The sequence below is a fragment of the Theropithecus gelada genome, chromosome 11 (assembly GCF_003255815.1).
Source record: "Theropithecus gelada isolate Dixy chromosome 11, Tgel_1.0, whole genome shotgun sequence".
NCBI lineage: Eukaryota > Metazoa > Chordata > Mammalia > Primates > Cercopithecidae > Theropithecus > Theropithecus gelada.
Genome location: NC_037679.1, coordinates 7,975,199 through 7,990,050, shown reverse-complemented (window position 1 = coordinate 7,990,050; position 14,852 = coordinate 7,975,199). Strand labels below are relative to the sequence as shown.

Sequence of the window (14,852 nt, the reverse complement as noted above, 5' to 3'; positions counted from 1 at the left end):
CTGAGAGAAGGGCGGCCTGAACACATCTTTCCCTCCATCAGACTTGGGCCGCATCACAGACAGAACAGAAGCCTGAGGGACTGTGTATGATGTTTATTAGTGATGACAGTGAGGTGAGGCAGGGGCTTGTGGAGCATGCTCTGTAGGTCACACACTAGAGCCATAAGGCGAGAGTAGCCAGGGAGACAGGTCCTCTGTGCCCTGTCTCTCCCCATCTAACCCTAACCTAACAAGCGGCAGCTGAGTCAGGCAACAAAGTCTGGAGCCCGGTTCTCCCAGGATGTATGAGGGACAAGAACAGAAATGACAGGATGCAGGGCAAAAGAATGAGAAAGGCAAGGAGGCCCCCGTAAGTTCTCTGCTACACACACCCTCCTTCCCCAAACCCCCATCCAGGTTAACTCCCGTCTGCCACTTGGCTTCACCATGCTCCTGGCCCCTGGTCCCGTCACATGTTAAGAAGCTTCCTGGCAGAGTGAGGAGAGCCCTTCCCTCCAAGAGCTTCGGCTGTGAGCTCTCTCTGGCCCGAGTGTGGCCAGCCTGCTGCTCCAGTCTTGGATGTGGATGCCCCACCCCAGCAGACGGATAGGTGTGCCACCCCGGGGGGACTTTGATTGTCTCATTTCTAATATGTGGCAGTGAGGTGACTGGAGGCCCTCGGATGCCAAAGCAGTCCCTTGACTGTCAGGACTTGCACCTGCTCAGGGACCTTGTTTCTTCCTCATGCCATGGTGCCCACACCCCACCTTTTTGTCACTTTGATGGGGCATCCCTTCCCTGAGTCTGGTGGGAAGGCCCCTGCTAAGGGGATCCTGGCTTGAGGGCACTGCCCAGTGGGCAGCTTCCTGTGTGGGAGAAGAGGAAGGTGCCAGGGGTACAGAACACACAGCTAGTACCTGGAATGGGAGCCTAGTAGGGGTCACTGCCCAGGAGGTGAGGGGGCCCCCTGTTTCTCCCAGAACCTTGGGACCACAGGCAGCCCTGAAGCTGGGGCTGAGCAGGGGGTTTTGGGGGCTGAGCCTAATGCCAGCCTAATGCCAGTCTAACGCCACCCTGCCTGGAGTGGGCCCCCCAGCCAGCTGTGCCTGTGCCTGCCAGGGTAGGGCAGCAGGAGGCTGTCAGTAGCTATCCTTGGGCCAAGGCCGGTTGCGCTGCCAGTTCCGGTCATTGTGGTTGTGCTCCGAGTCCTGGGCTAGAAGCCGGTCTTGGGGGTCATGCCCGTTAGCACTAGGCAGCCCCGAGGTGTGTTGGCGGTGAGGCTGGTACAGGTCCTGGTAGGCATCCGCATAGTCCTCCTCCAGGTGGCGGGAGCTACGCTGTGAAGATCCTGTCCAGGCTTGGCGGGAGCTCTCGCTGGCCTCATCGGAGGGCATCAAGCTGTCCCGCTCGAGGGGGGAGTGCTCCTCGCCACGCTCCCCGAGCAGCTGCTGGTTCTGGGGGCCACACAACAGCTCTGAGTGAGGCAGTACAGACCTCACCTTGTCCTCTGGTGAGGTGTGAGATTCTTCCCCCCTCACCTCTCAATTCCCCGGTACAGGAATCAGTGCAAGGAAGAAGCATGCTGGAGCATTTTTCCTCTTCCAAGAGAGAAAACTGGAGCTTCGACTCCCGCAAAATTCAGGCTTGGCCTTCAAGGCAGCCTGGGAGAAGATTTGGAGATTGTGTTTCTTTTGACCCCTAGGAAACTAATCTCTGATGTATCCATCTCATTGATTGATTCCCTCTCTCCTCAGGAAGCTCCTTTGCCCGTCTGCACTAGCTCTGTACAGCAGAGCTGAGAGTTCTACAATCCTTTGGCATGCTGAACTGGAGGCCAAGGACAGTCCTCTGAGCAGGGAGGGGCAGGCAGTGCTTTGGCTGGCTTAGCTTGAGCATCTCTGCCCACTGGAAATGGTTACCTGAAGTCCGGGGATGACACTGGGAGGACCCAGAAGTCCAGGGCCAGGGGCTGGGTGGTGCGTAGCCCGCCAGTAAACCTCCAGGTACTCGGCCAGGTGCTCACAGGCATCCTCCAGCTGGTTCTCATCCAGAATCACATCAAACGACTCCTGAGGAGGGGGAGGAAGGTGCAACATTGGTTTCCCCTCAGCAGCAGCCCCCAACCCATCTCTGTCACTGCTGCGGCCCTGGGGGAGTGGGCACAGGAGCAGCTGACCCAGGCACTCACCGGTGGACACTGAACCAGCTTATCGTATGCCATCATCTGTACGGTCAGGTGCTTCATCTGTGACTTCCCCCGGGAGCGAATGAGACGCTGGAGTACCTAAGCGGGGAGGGCAGAGCTAGGCCTAGAGTCTCTCAGGACTCTGGGTAGAGCTAGGCATTTCCTCCACTTGTGGCATCAGTAGCAGGTGAGGATGACTCAGAGTCATGTTAAGGGCAGCAGGAAAAGGGAACTCAGGTGCCAAGCAGGGACCAAGTAGAGTCGTGCCACATTCTAGTAGGGTAGCCCTGTGGGCCTCCTCCATGACCCCAGCTGACTTACCTTTGGTGAGGACACTTTGACAAAAACGATGATGGGGGCCAGCGAGGTCTTGGCCAGCTGTGCTGGGTGGTTGATGGTGTCAGCGTCCAACACTACTAGCTGCAGGGATTTGGCCAGCTCAAATATGCGCTCGATCTCACTCTGCACTTCCGCTATGGAGGGAGGCAGCAGCAGTGCTCACCAGGAGCTCTGCCCCACTGCTCACTCCAGCAGACTTTGAGGGCTCCCAAATGGTGGACAGGAAGGAATTGGAGAGAAAGGGCATTCATCGAAGCCTGGGCAGGCAGAAGAATGGGAATTGAGGAGGAGGGGTGTGTTCTTGCCAATCCTGGGGGCAGGTAGAGGAGTTGGGCAGAAAGACAAGGAGGCAAGGAAGAGAAAAGGAGGAGGGGCCAGGCATGGTGGCTCATGCCTGCAATCTCAGCATTTTGGGAGGCGAAGGTGGGCCAATCACTTGAGGTCAGGAGTTAGAGATCAGCCTGGCCAAACCCTGTGTCTACTAAAAATGCAAAAATTAGCCAGGCATGGTGGTGGGCACCTGTAGTCCCAGCTACTCAGGAGGCTGAGGTGGGAAGATTGCTTGAACCCAGAAGGTGGAGGTTGCAGTGAGCCAAGATCTCACCACTGCACTCCAGCCTGAGCGACAGAGTGAGACTCCATCTCAAAAAAAAAAAAAAAAAAAAGAAAGAAAGAAAGAAAAGGGAGGAAGAAGGTTCTCACTGGTGCTTGAGTGGGCACAGAAGCAGGTGGCGGGGACTTCTCACCGATGCTAGAGCGGGCAGAGGAGCGCTCAATGATGGTCCTCTTGCCAGGATTGTTGAGCACAGATCGCTTTGCCAGGGAGAGGTCAGCTGTGACTCGAGTGATGGAGATCCTGGGGTGGGAGTGGAGAATCCCAACTAGCTTCTAAACCTGTGCCTCAGCCTCTCCTTACCCAGCTCCCACTAACTCTTCCCTTAAAGAAGACTTGCTACAGCATCTGGAAGTAGGCCATGAGCTTCTCCTTGGTTCTCAGGCCACCTCAGGCCAGGGCAGCTTACCTGCCATCAAATCTGTGTTTGAGGAAGTCAAAGAGAGCCTTCTGCATCATGTCTGTGACCTGGTAGGAGGGCATGGCACTGACGAAGGGCCCTTTTGGAGAGAGGCAGCCTCCCCATGCATGGCCCCAGAGTCGACGTCCTCCACATACAGACCCTGGAGGGAGGATATAGACCCCTTCCACTTCCCCTAGGGACTTCCTGTGGCAGGCTTGGTAGAGGTGACTCTTTGGGGTCAAGGACCTTCCCTCACCTCATAACCTTTCAGAGAGGGTCCGACCAACACCACAGGCCGCATGGAGGGCACCACGTCATATGGGGGAACATGTTCCGCCTGCAGAATGGACATGAAGTCAGTAGAAACCATGGCCCTAGTGCCTGTCTCATGCCTGGTTGGTGTCAAGGCAGATCCAGAGGTTCTGGGCTCCCTCCCTTCTCTGTTCTGCCCTCCAACAATGACTGCCTAGAACACTGTCCCCAGAGCCATAAGCCATGATCCCCCCCAGCCCAGGTCCCTTCCTTGACTCACCTGCTTTTGCTTCTGCTTGGCTTTTCGGAAAAGGAAATACAAGATTAAAGTTGGTGAAGGGGGAAAGGTCCCTGGGGGCACGGTATCCCCATCCCCAGGGAGATACTGGCTTCTCCCCACCCCTTCTGATGCCTCCACAAAACCCCTTCCCACACAGTTCACTTGGGCAGAATCCCCCCTTTCCCTGTGTCTTAGCTACCCACCTACCCAAAATGGGTGGGTTGAGGGGAGGCTACCTAGAGATGGTGGAGGGGAGCGTCGGTTGCCAATGTCACTCAGGCTGGAAGGGTTCCCGGATCTCCTGAGAAGAAAGGGAGGCGAGAGAGAGGTAGAGAAGAATGTGTCTCTGTGTACGTATGTTCTATGCATTATTTAATAATTGTACACATTTCCATATGCTTTATCTAGTGAGACAGGTGTACATGCAATATGTGTGCATTCGTGTGTGTGTTTGTAGATTTGTTTAGTGTGAGTGTGTAGAGCCGGGCATATGTGCATGTGTATTTCAGGGGGATATGCATGTGTGTGGCATGCATGACGACGTGTCCTGTGGGTACAGTTCAAGTGTTTGGGGTGTGTTTACTGAGTCACAGCCCAACTCTCACCTGGCCTTCTGCTCCTGTTTGAGCCGGATGCTCTCCAGGCGCTGGGGGCTGGGGATGAAAGCGATGTCCCCGCCCTCTTTCACTAGCCGCCCGATCCACCAGTCATTGCTGTACTTCTAGGGGTGGGTGGAGCAGGAAGGGTGGTGAGAGGAGCGCCCTGCCCAAGTCCTGGTTCTTCAATGTGAAGAAGCCAGCGAGGCGGTCACTGAGCTGGTCTAAGGAATGCAATGCAAGGGGCGGTGGGCAGAAGGGGCCAGGGGAAAGGGCAGCCAAGTTCGGGCCACCCAGGATTTCTGAGTGAGGCACTGCAGCTGTCATAGGGGACCTCGGAGGCAGCTAATCTAACTGCTCACTTGATGGACATGGAGACTGAGGCCCAAGCCAGGTCTCAGAAGGATGGAGACCCTGGGGATGAGGTCTTAGATATGAGGGGTGGACAGGTGTGTGTTAAGGAGAAGAGCTGATTAGCTTGGGGAGTTAGACTGAGGACTGAAGTAAGAAGCATTGGGATCTGGGGCAAGAGCAAGAAAATGAAGTGTCAGAGGCTTAGAAGTGTTAGAGCACGGGGGTCGGTCACCTCTTTAATGTGCAGAAAATCTTTGGCCTCAAAGTTGACTCCAGAGCCCTGGACGGGGCACTCCTCATCCAGTACGCCACAGTAGCTGACATTGGTCCTCACCGCAAACGCCACAGGTTTGTGCTGGAGAATTTGGCCATTAGTGCAAGTGAGAGAAGCCTCGGAGCACCCCTTCCAGCTTCAGTGCCCCAACAGCAGAAGGCCGTGGCCTCTGCCCCTCACACGCACCCTCTCACACTCAAGGACATCCTGCCCAAGGAACCCTTGGGACTTAGGACCAAGTGCAGGTTTCCACCTAGTTTGGCCTCCCGTCTTGCCCCATGCCCAGAAAGTATACCTTGGCCCTTTCGAGCTGCTGCTGAGCCTGGCTCTCTACTTCACGCCGGGCACTTTCCCGGTCCTCCTCCAGGGAGACGTCTGAGTCCAGAGATGGGCGGCTGGTGTAGGAGTCAGCTGAACCCTGGGTTGGGAAACAGGCTGTGACTCCCAGGCTCCGGCGTGAAGGACGCTATGGAGGCACCCTCCTCACCTTACAGTGTTGCCTCTATTGCCCCGTTTCTCCATCTCCAAGGGGGTGGCTGGGTCCCTATGGCCCCTCCTATCCCCTGAGAAGGGCCCCGGTGCCTCTGAGGCTACAGGAAACCTGGCCCCATCTATAGGTGCAAAGATCTGGGCCCCTCCTCCCCCAAGCCTATTAATACTACAGCTTTGAATAGAGCCTTCACTTCTCTCTTTCCTCCCTTTTCTCCCCTCTAACATGTCCTCTGAGCTGAGGGAAGGGAGGAGTGCTGAAGATGATGTATTAGAGATGATTCTGGATCCAGGAGACCCAGCCCTCTTGTTCACAGCAGCCTGCAAAGCAGCCTGGACATCATCCCTTTAAGATGCCTGGCAGGAGTCCAGCCAGCAGTAACAGTCAAGAGATGCTGGTTGGCACAGCACCAGTCCTGAGTGTGGGGATCCAGCCATCTGCCCCCTAAGATCCTGCTTTCCCTACTCCAACAAGGCTCTGAAGGCTCTCAAATGGTGAGCCCTTACCCTTCCAGGGTGAAGAGGAGGACACAAAGCTGCCAACTCCTAGAAGTTACCTCCCCTTTGCTCTCCCCACCCCCTACTTTTCTTCCTCCCACACCTGCTGGGGCAACTGGCCAGATATAGGCAGCAAACAAGACACAGACCGAGAAGAACACAAAGCTGTCTCCTTGGACGCAGGACGCAGGTGAGGCTGGGCCATGCCTACCACTTGGCCTACATCTCCCCAGTCCTTTCCCAGGCCCAGGGGACATTGGCCCTAGAAGAAGGCTATGCTAGTGCCAGGCAACTCAGCTATGGAGCAGGACCCTGGGGATGTGGGGAGTGGGTAACATGAGCAAGGAGAGTCTCTGAGTCCTGCCCATAGGAAAGGTCATAGGCAATGAGGGTGCATTTGAGGGTCACAGAGCTCAGCTTCAAGGCCATGAGGGAGAGGCACAAATGAGTAAGGGATGCTGGACTTCGAGACAAGAGCCCAGAGGTTAGGATGTCTGGGTTTCCTCCTCTGCCTAGGGAAAGAGTCTTTCGTTTCCTGCCTCAGTATTCCCTCTCTGTGGGGAGAAGCCTCAAGTGATACTTCCCACAATTCTGAGATGCCAGTGGCAGAGAGAAGGGATAAACCTAAATAAGGGGTTCATGCAGGAGTGTGTGTGTGTATAGGGGAAGGGGCTTTAGAATGTCCTTGGGTGGAGGAATATTCTCGCAAGCTCACTGGGCACGACAACCTACAGAAGGCAGCAGAGGCCAGACTCTCAGAGAAGGCAAAATCACACACCTGCTGTCCACTGTGCCCTCTACCCCCACCCTGCCTTGAGCAAGAGGGCTGTTCAGCTGGGGGTCAGCCCAGGCTCTCGAGTCTTAGGCTAAAGACAGTGTCTATAGTACACCAAAGGCCTGAAGATAGCACAAGGGGGAAAGTTCTTTCGTTTTACGGAAGAGTAGAGTCTGCCCGCTGTTCCTCATCTCTCCTGAGAACAAAATGAGGCTGGATGGCAGCAGGAAAAGTGGGGGTTGAACCCCAGAAATAATCTTGGCACAGGGTGAGGGACCTCCTTCCTAGGGGTCTTAAGACACAAGAGAAACCTCTGTGGGATGTTAGTATCTGAAGCGACCAGACAGGGGCCAATAGGCTGGGAGGCAGAAGGCAAGGCAGATGACCACTCACTTTGGTACAGATACATCGGGTACCTCCCAGAAGCCCAGCACCATGCTAAAAGAGGAGTCTGACCTTTTCTGCCTGCGCTCCAGACACTCAGCCCAATTTAGTAATCTTTATTTTTATTATTTTATTTATTTACTTAGAGACAGGTCTTGCTCTGTCGCCCAGGCTGGAGTGCAGTGGCACAATCGTGGCTCACTGCAGCCTTGAACTCCTGGGCTCAAGCGATCCTCCTGACTCCTGAGTAGCTAGGACTACAGGCATGCACTACCATGCCTACTAGTTTTTTGTAGAGACAGGATCTTGCTATTTTGCCTAGGCTGGTCTCAAACTCCTGGGCTTAAGCCATCTTCCTACCTTAGCCTCGCAAAGCACTGAGATTATAGGCATGAGTCTCTGTGCCTGGTTTAATTTAGTAATTTTTTTTTTTTTGAGACGGAGTCTTACTGTGATGCCCAGGCTGGAGTGTAATGGCGTGATGTTGGCTCACTGCAACCTCTGCCTCCAGGGTTCAAGCATTTCTCCTGCCCCAGCCTCCTGAGTAGTTGGGACTACAGGCATGCGCCATCATGCTAGGCTAATTTCTGTATTTTTAGTAGACATGGGCTTTCACCATATTGGCCAGGCTGGTTTCCAACTCCTGACCTCAAGTGATCCGCCCGGCTTGGCCACCCAAAGCGCTGGGATTACAGGCCTGAGCCACCTTGCGGCCTAATTTAGTAGTAATAACGCCTGGGGCATCTGGGGTTACCTGACCTCTCACCCTGGGATGGGAATCACAGGATCTCTCCCTAAATAATTAATGAGTTGTGCTCAGAATGGAAGCCCCTCTCCATTACTTCCAAGTCCTCCAGGCTAACTTATCTCTCGTGCTCCGGTATTACTTGGGGAGGCCAGGGCTGCCCTGCCAGGCATGATCTAGGGTCTTACCTTTCCTGTACCCTGCTACGCCAAAAGAGCCAGAGTGTCAGTACTTTGGAGCTGCCAGGAGTTGGCACAGTGCCCTCGTGGTGCCCCCCTTGCCTAGTGAGTGTGTGGGCAGGCTGCAGCTCCTCTCTTGCCTGGCACGGGGGAAGGAGAGGAGGGAGATGAGCCGTTGGATTTATTTAGAGCCTGATCTCCCTCCTACTGCTTCAGAGGGGGCCTCAGGGAGAGCAAGGAGCCAGGCAAGAGAAAGGGAAGTGGGGGAGGGTGATCAGGAGCCAGAGAGCGATGGGAGGGAGCAATGGGTCAGCAGGCTGTCCTCCAACACCATCCACATGTCAGTCTGTTCCTTGCAATAGCCCTTGCCTTCTCACCAGGGATGGGAAGAACCTCCTAGGGCCCTCCAGCCCCACAGAGAGGTTTGTTCTCAAGCTCACCTTGGCACCCTGGGCTATACCAGCTGTCCCTTCAACTGTCAGAAAGAGGTGTCCACCAGAGCCTTGAAAATGATCTGCTCTAGCAGCAATGTAATTACCCCAGAGGCCCCATGGAAAATTGGGCCCAGAAGGAGCCCAGTCCCAGAAAAGGACAGTTGCCTATTCTGAGCATCAGCACTCATCTATCCTGGGCCTGGCAGCAAGTGATGGGAGAAGACTGGAACATACTCCTCTTTCCGACCCAGGGGTGCTCCATCCTATTGGGACCCCTTCCAAGCCATCTATTGGTCCACTCCTAAGGAGGCCTTCTTACAGGACATTTGAGGGAAAGTTGGCAGCTCCAAGGGTCTGAGAAGCTGCTCCGCATTCTTGCCCCATCTTTCCAGGCACTCTCCCTGCTGTCTGAGCTCCGGGAATCACTGCTTAATGAGCTGATTTGTCTCAGCGGGTCAGGAGATAAAAGCAAAGAGGAGAATTAAATATTTATTGGTTTCCTGTTTCTCTGAGCAAAGCGCATCCTCTCCATCCCCAGGCCCTCAGCTCCTCTGGCCTCACCTCCAGGCCCTCCATGCTGGGCAAGAGCTCAGGATGCCCGCTGCTCAGAGGAAGCCTCAGCAGGGGGCTGTGGAATGGACGGGGCTCAGTCACCTGGCCTACCCATGTGCTGGGTGCCCAGGTTTCAGCCTGAGAGAGAAACTGGGCTAGAGAAAGGGTGAGGAGATGAGGCAGTGCGCAGAGATGGAGGGGGTAGAAGGGAATAATGGAGCTCCTCAAGTTTTAGGATCCCTCTGTCTAAAGAGGCTGGTCCCCGGCTCCCTGGTGTCCTCTCAGCTCCCTAATGTGTTGTTTGCTTGAGGCACAAGAGGTCCGGTATGTCTGCCTCCCCAACTACCTCGGCGGCTCTCCTAGCTGTTGTGTTCAGACCCCAGAAATCCAGAATTTGGAACTCCAGACATGGCGTGTTCCCTCTCCAGAGCCTCTGTGCCCTCGGCCTCCAGCCCTGCCTCCTCCCACCCCTTTCCTGGGCCGTGGAGCCACCTGCTTGAGCCCTTCCCCTATACTGCCCCCTCTCTGCACACACCCGATGCCCCAGGGTCTGAGTCTGGGTCGCTGGGGAGCGCTTGGCATGAAAATCCATCTCCCCACGTTTTTAGAGCGCCCCCCTACACACACTGCCCTGCCACTGAGGCGTTTTTCAAAGTCCTGAACTGGGGGAAGGGTTGAAGGGAGAGGAGGTGTCACCCCAACTTCCCCGCCCCCACCCTCACCGTGGGCACTCACCGCCTCCGAGTCCTCAAACCCGGGCACGTAGGAGTCGTCATACATGGGGGAGTCCGGGTGGGGGAAGCGAGCGGCGCCGGGGGCGGGAGCGGCCCGGAGGCAGGGGCGAGGACTGCGGGCCGCGCCCGGGAGATGCCACGGAGCCCCGCAGCCCTGCGGGCGGCGGCGGGGAGCGAGAGAGCGCGAAGGAGGGAGCGAGCCGCGAAGACCAGCTGCTCGGAGCTCAAATCACCGCTCCCCCCACCCCACCCCCCCAAACCCAGCCGGTCCCACCCCGAGCGCGGCTGAGGAATCTGGCGCCCGCTCCTACAACAATAGTGCCCGCCCACCTGACCCCCTCCCTGGGAGAAGGCGGGGGCGGCCAGGGGGCGGCGGCCACCGGGGAGCCCGGGCCAGGCCCGGAGAGGGGAACGGATCCGTGCTGGGTGGAAGGTGGGTCCCCGAGCACCTACGGGGCCTTGGCGGCTGGGAGGAAGGGGAGGAGAGGCTGCGGGCGGGGCGGATCCAGGCAGGGAGGAGGCGGGGCGAGGAGAGATGCGGAGACAGAGACGCTCGGCAACCCAGGAACTACTCCGCCGGGAAACAAAGGGCTGCGGCGGGGGAGGGAGGGGGCGCTGAGACCGCGAGGAAGACGCGACCCGGGCGGAGACTGGAGAGGGCGCAGGTGTCGAGGAAGCCGGAGAGAGAGAGGCAGAGGGAGGACGGAGAGGACAGGAAAATGGGGAGACCCTGGGAGACAGAAGAGGCGCGGGAACAAGCGGCAGACGGGGGAGGGGTCCCAGGCGGCAGCAGTGCGGGTCTGGGCCCGTGCGTCCCGGAGGCTCCGAAGCAGACCCCGCAGTAGTCCCGGGGAGGAATGGGCTTAGTGCCCCCAGGCTAATGCCAGGACGGCAACTCCTGCCCCAACAGGTGCCCGGCCCCCTCAGTACGGGAACGCTGCGGCAAAGGCGGTGTTGCCTAGCCCTTGAGAAGGGGGGAACTTTCCGTGAGCTGGGTAGGCCTCCCCACACCTGTTGCACAGATAGATTTCGTCTTAGTCCGGCCAGGATGGGGGTTCCGTTCCCCACTTCCCTGCCAAGGATCGTGCCAGACAGTGCCAAGGCATCCGTGGGAACTGGGTCAGAAAGGGGCTGTTTTAGGTGAGCCTAAAGGGAGGGGAGAGAAACCAGAGGGTGGTGGTAGGGGATAGTTGTGGGTGGGATCCTGGCTACACTGGGGTTGGGAGAGGAAAGGGCCAGTCTCCTCAGAGTCACTAGGGTAAGGCCAGATTCTCCCCTCAGCAGAAGGGCTTGTACCACTCTGCACCACTCAGTCTCCTTCACAGGAACACTGAGATTTGAGGTAAGAGAGCCGCAGCCCTTATATTGAGGAAACTTTCCCCAAAGATCCACCCATTTGAGCTCTCTCCTTTTTTCATCTCCTGAGCAAAATTCCTTCTTTGATTTTTGACTGCCTACCTTTGTGCCCCACAAGGAGGACGTCCATAGACAGGGGTACACTTGGAGGCCCCCTGGTGCCCATGCCCTTGGCCCTGAGCTCAGTCCTTTTCCTTTCCCAATTTCTCACACCCGGGAGTTCAGCAATCTGCTCATCCCTCCTAGGCTTGAGGAGAATCAGACATCCAAAACTCTGACATAGCTTAATAAGATCTGTGGTAGAAGGCACTGTGCATGGGAGAGAGAAAGCCCACCCAAACCAAGTGGCTTCCCACCTGGGTCACTTATCGGTGTTATCTTAGCAAGAAAAAGAAGAGGCTTCATCTTCAGACTGACATCTTTAGTCTGTCTACTGTGGGTGGCCCAGAGCAGCCCTGCCCAGCACCTTCCTCGTGCTGGGTTTGACAAACAACTTTGTTACAGCCCCTGTGGCTGAAGGGACGTCGCTACTGGGGGAGGCAGTCAGCTTTCACAGTTGCCTCTCCTGGGTCCAGCACCAATTGGGGTTTGGTCATATACTGGATTCGTATTGGAAGTTCCGACACTGCCCACTTTTGTGCCCTCACCCAGTTACTCAGTATTCCTTGTATCCCCCTCTTTCATCCTTTTCAATTCCTTCTGTCTTTCAGGGGCCGAGAGAGGTGTCAGAGAGTAAGACCCTCAAGGTGCTTTTCTCCTGGGAGATGGTTCTAATGAAGAAAGCAGTGGTGGAGGCAGCTGCTTCTCTTCCCATCCCTGCATCCACTCTCTTGGCCTCTCCTTTTGGGACTCTCCCACCCACAGAAGGTCCCGGGGCTGTAGGTAACAGCGGATCTGCCATGGGCAGCACTCCTTCCTCACACTCCTTGTAATCTCCTGCGACAAGGTTGTCTAAGTCTGCTCCTGAGGCATGTGTTGCCATGCCAACCATCCCCAGGAGATGGGTCCAAGTTCCTCATACCTGGCCCTTCCCCTGGGTCCTGCAGGAGCTTCAGAACTTCCCTCCTTCTCCTCATATCTCTGGGTTGCTACCCAATGCCCCTTTCCTTTCTCATCTCACCCACACCTGCCTACTCCAGTTGTAATGCCAACTTGGTGACTTCTTGTCCTGTGACACGACATGTGCCTGTCAGTATCCATGTAGCCCTAACCTCTTTTCTTTTTCATGGCTGGGCATAAAGGGAGAGAGCTGAGGGCAATAAAGGATCAGGGGAGAGGCTCCTCCTGCTGATTCTTTCTAGGAGAGAGTTGTTAGACTGGCAGCTGGCAGGTACCCAAGTCATGGAAGCAAGACATAAGAGGAAAACCCTGAATAATCAGGTTTGGGAGCTGGAGTTCTTGGGAGGTTTCAGAATATATTCTAGCTTCTCCTGTAAGTGCACCAGGAAGCTGGGCAGATCCCTGTCCCTGGGCACTGAATGGGGAAACTGAGGCAGAAGCTAGGCCTTCTGGGAAGACTTAAAGACTCCTCTCCAGCAGTTTTTAAGATCTGGACCAGATAGAGGCCCCTACCATTCTGGCTGCTAGGCTGCCAGGGTACTCGGGGACAGGCACTAGGGGAGCTTGGCAGAGCCCTTCTTGTAATCTAGCCCCTTTTTTCTGGCTTCCCGGTCAGTCCTCTCCTCTCATCCAATCCCAGTACTAGGAAGCTGCCAGCTCTGGCCGCTCCCTCCTCTCTAACCCGGTGCCTCTTCCACCCCTGGTTTCACTTCGTCCGGTTTCCCTCCCTCCCCATCGGTGCAGTCTCACCCAAACGCGTGCCCCCTTCCTAGCTTGGAGCGGAGATCTCCTCCCATCCAGTGGGGAACCCCCCTCCCCCTCCCCCCTCCCCCCACCACGGTTACCTCGTTCAGCAGGAAGGTTGCACTGGAGTCAGAAAAAGACATAGACCAGGCTAGCGGCCTCTCCTCCTCCCCCGGGCCAGGGGCTCCGAGGCGGGAGCAGAACCCGGCCGCTGCTCTGCACGCTGCTCCCGCCTGCACGCCTGGCCTCGCCCCACGCCCGCCCGGCTCCGCCGCCTGCTCCCTTCCCTCTCTCCTGGTTCCCTCCCTCTTTCTCCTCCCTCCTCCCTCCCTCCCTCTCCCTTCCTTTCTCACCGCCTCTGTCAGTCTCTGGCTCTCCCCGACTTTCAGCCCAGCCTCTCTCGCCACTTCCGTCCCTCCTAAGGTCCCCGTTCTGTTTTTCCGTGTGCCTCCCACTGTCCTTCCATCCCCACGTCGCACCCTCGCTCCTCAGCTTCCCCTGCCCCTCTGCTTCTTCCCTAAAGTCCTCCCGAGAAAGGGTAGGGACTCTGGAGCTTCCGCCGCCGCAAGCAGAAGGGCAGGAACAGCTCCAGGGCTGCCCCAGCACCTGAGCTCTTGGCGGAAGCTTCTGCTCCCTCCCGGCCCTGCTCTGCGCGCTGGGCGCGCATCCCCCGGCGGCGACTGCGACCCCGACCTCGGCGGGGAAAAGGACCGAAAAGCAAGAGTGCTGGTGCTCGGCTTGCCTGCCCAAGCGTCAAGGCGCCCATCTACCCCTCTCTGGCTCGGCCCTGTGTCTCCAGCGGGATCGGCATCCCTGTGGAGACAGCCCAGCTGGGATCGCCCCGCACCCGCGGAGTCTCTGCTGTCTCTCCTCTCTCCCAGGTTCTGGTGCCGCGGGTCTCAGCTCCTCGAAGGGGAAGGTCAAGGCGAAGCGACGCGGCTCCCTCTCGACCGGCTGCAGCGCCCTGGGCTCGCTGGCCCGGCGGCTGCACGCGCCCTCCAGGTGGCGGCACCGCCTGGAGTCCGGTCCCGGGGCCGCGGGGTCCGGCCCTGCCAGCAGGCGGCGCTGCTCGGGCCAGAGCAGGGGGGACGCACCCCGGATCCAGACACCGCCCAAGCCCAGGACGAACCCCTCTTCCCCTCCTTTCAACAGGAACTGCAGTCCCATCTCGAGACCCCCAGTAGGAGACCCCAGGCTGCCTTCTACTTATCCCCACCCCGTAGGGCACCTTCGAGACACCCGTGCCCCTCCGGGATCCTAGCCCGTCCCTACCTCCATCCTGGTGTCGAGGGGCTCCCCAACTAAGCCGGGCAGCGTCCTGGCCGGGACTGGGCAGCAGGGAGTACAGAGTCGCGGGACCGCTCCTCGGGTCAGTACCCCTCCCGCCCCTTTCTGCGGGTGCGTCAAACAGGACAAGCCCAAGTTCTGGCGGGGGAAGGGGGAGCGGGGGTGTAGTCCCAGTTGGCTCTCTCTCTGGACCCTTCTGAGCGGACAGACCGCTCATTGGTCCCTTCACATCCCCAACGCCCCCATGCTGGACCCTTTTCCAGACCAAAGACGGCACCTGGGGCGGGGAGAGACGGACCCCCTTCATGGAGACAGACACACGCTAACCCAGGTCCCCAACT

The 14,852-nt window shown here is 57.5% G+C and overlaps 1 protein-coding gene across 5 annotated transcripts; it reads right to left on the bottom strand.

Moving 5' to 3' along the window:
- Positions 1 to 78: 78 nt before the first annotated feature.
- CACNB3 (calcium voltage-gated channel auxiliary subunit beta 3) lies at positions 79 to 14,612 on the bottom strand. Of its 5 annotated transcripts, none has more exons than XM_025402472.1 (13): positions 14,497 to 14,612; positions 5,571 to 5,693; positions 5,234 to 5,356; positions 4,657 to 4,772; positions 4,288 to 4,352; positions 4,052 to 4,071; positions 3,776 to 3,856; positions 3,526 to 3,584; positions 3,250 to 3,359; positions 2,486 to 2,637; positions 2,168 to 2,263; positions 1,899 to 2,048; positions 79 to 1,433 (listed from the first exon to the last, which is right to left on the bottom strand). In XM_025402472.1, the coding sequence occupies exons 1-13, from the start codon at positions 14,500 to 14,502 to the stop codon at positions 1,119 to 1,121; spliced, it is 1,416 nt and encodes a 471-aa protein (XP_025258257.1). In that variant the 5' UTR covers positions 14,503 to 14,612; the 3' UTR covers positions 79 to 1,118. The 5 variants fall into 5 exon arrangements, with proteins under 5 accessions (XP_025258257.1, XP_025258255.1, XP_025258254.1 ...); XM_025402470.1 differs by lacking the exon at positions 14,497 to 14,612 and adding an exon at positions 13,326 to 13,487; XM_025402469.1 differs by lacking the exon at positions 14,497 to 14,612 and adding an exon at positions 10,067 to 10,567.
- Positions 14,613 to 14,852: the final 240 nt, after the last annotated feature.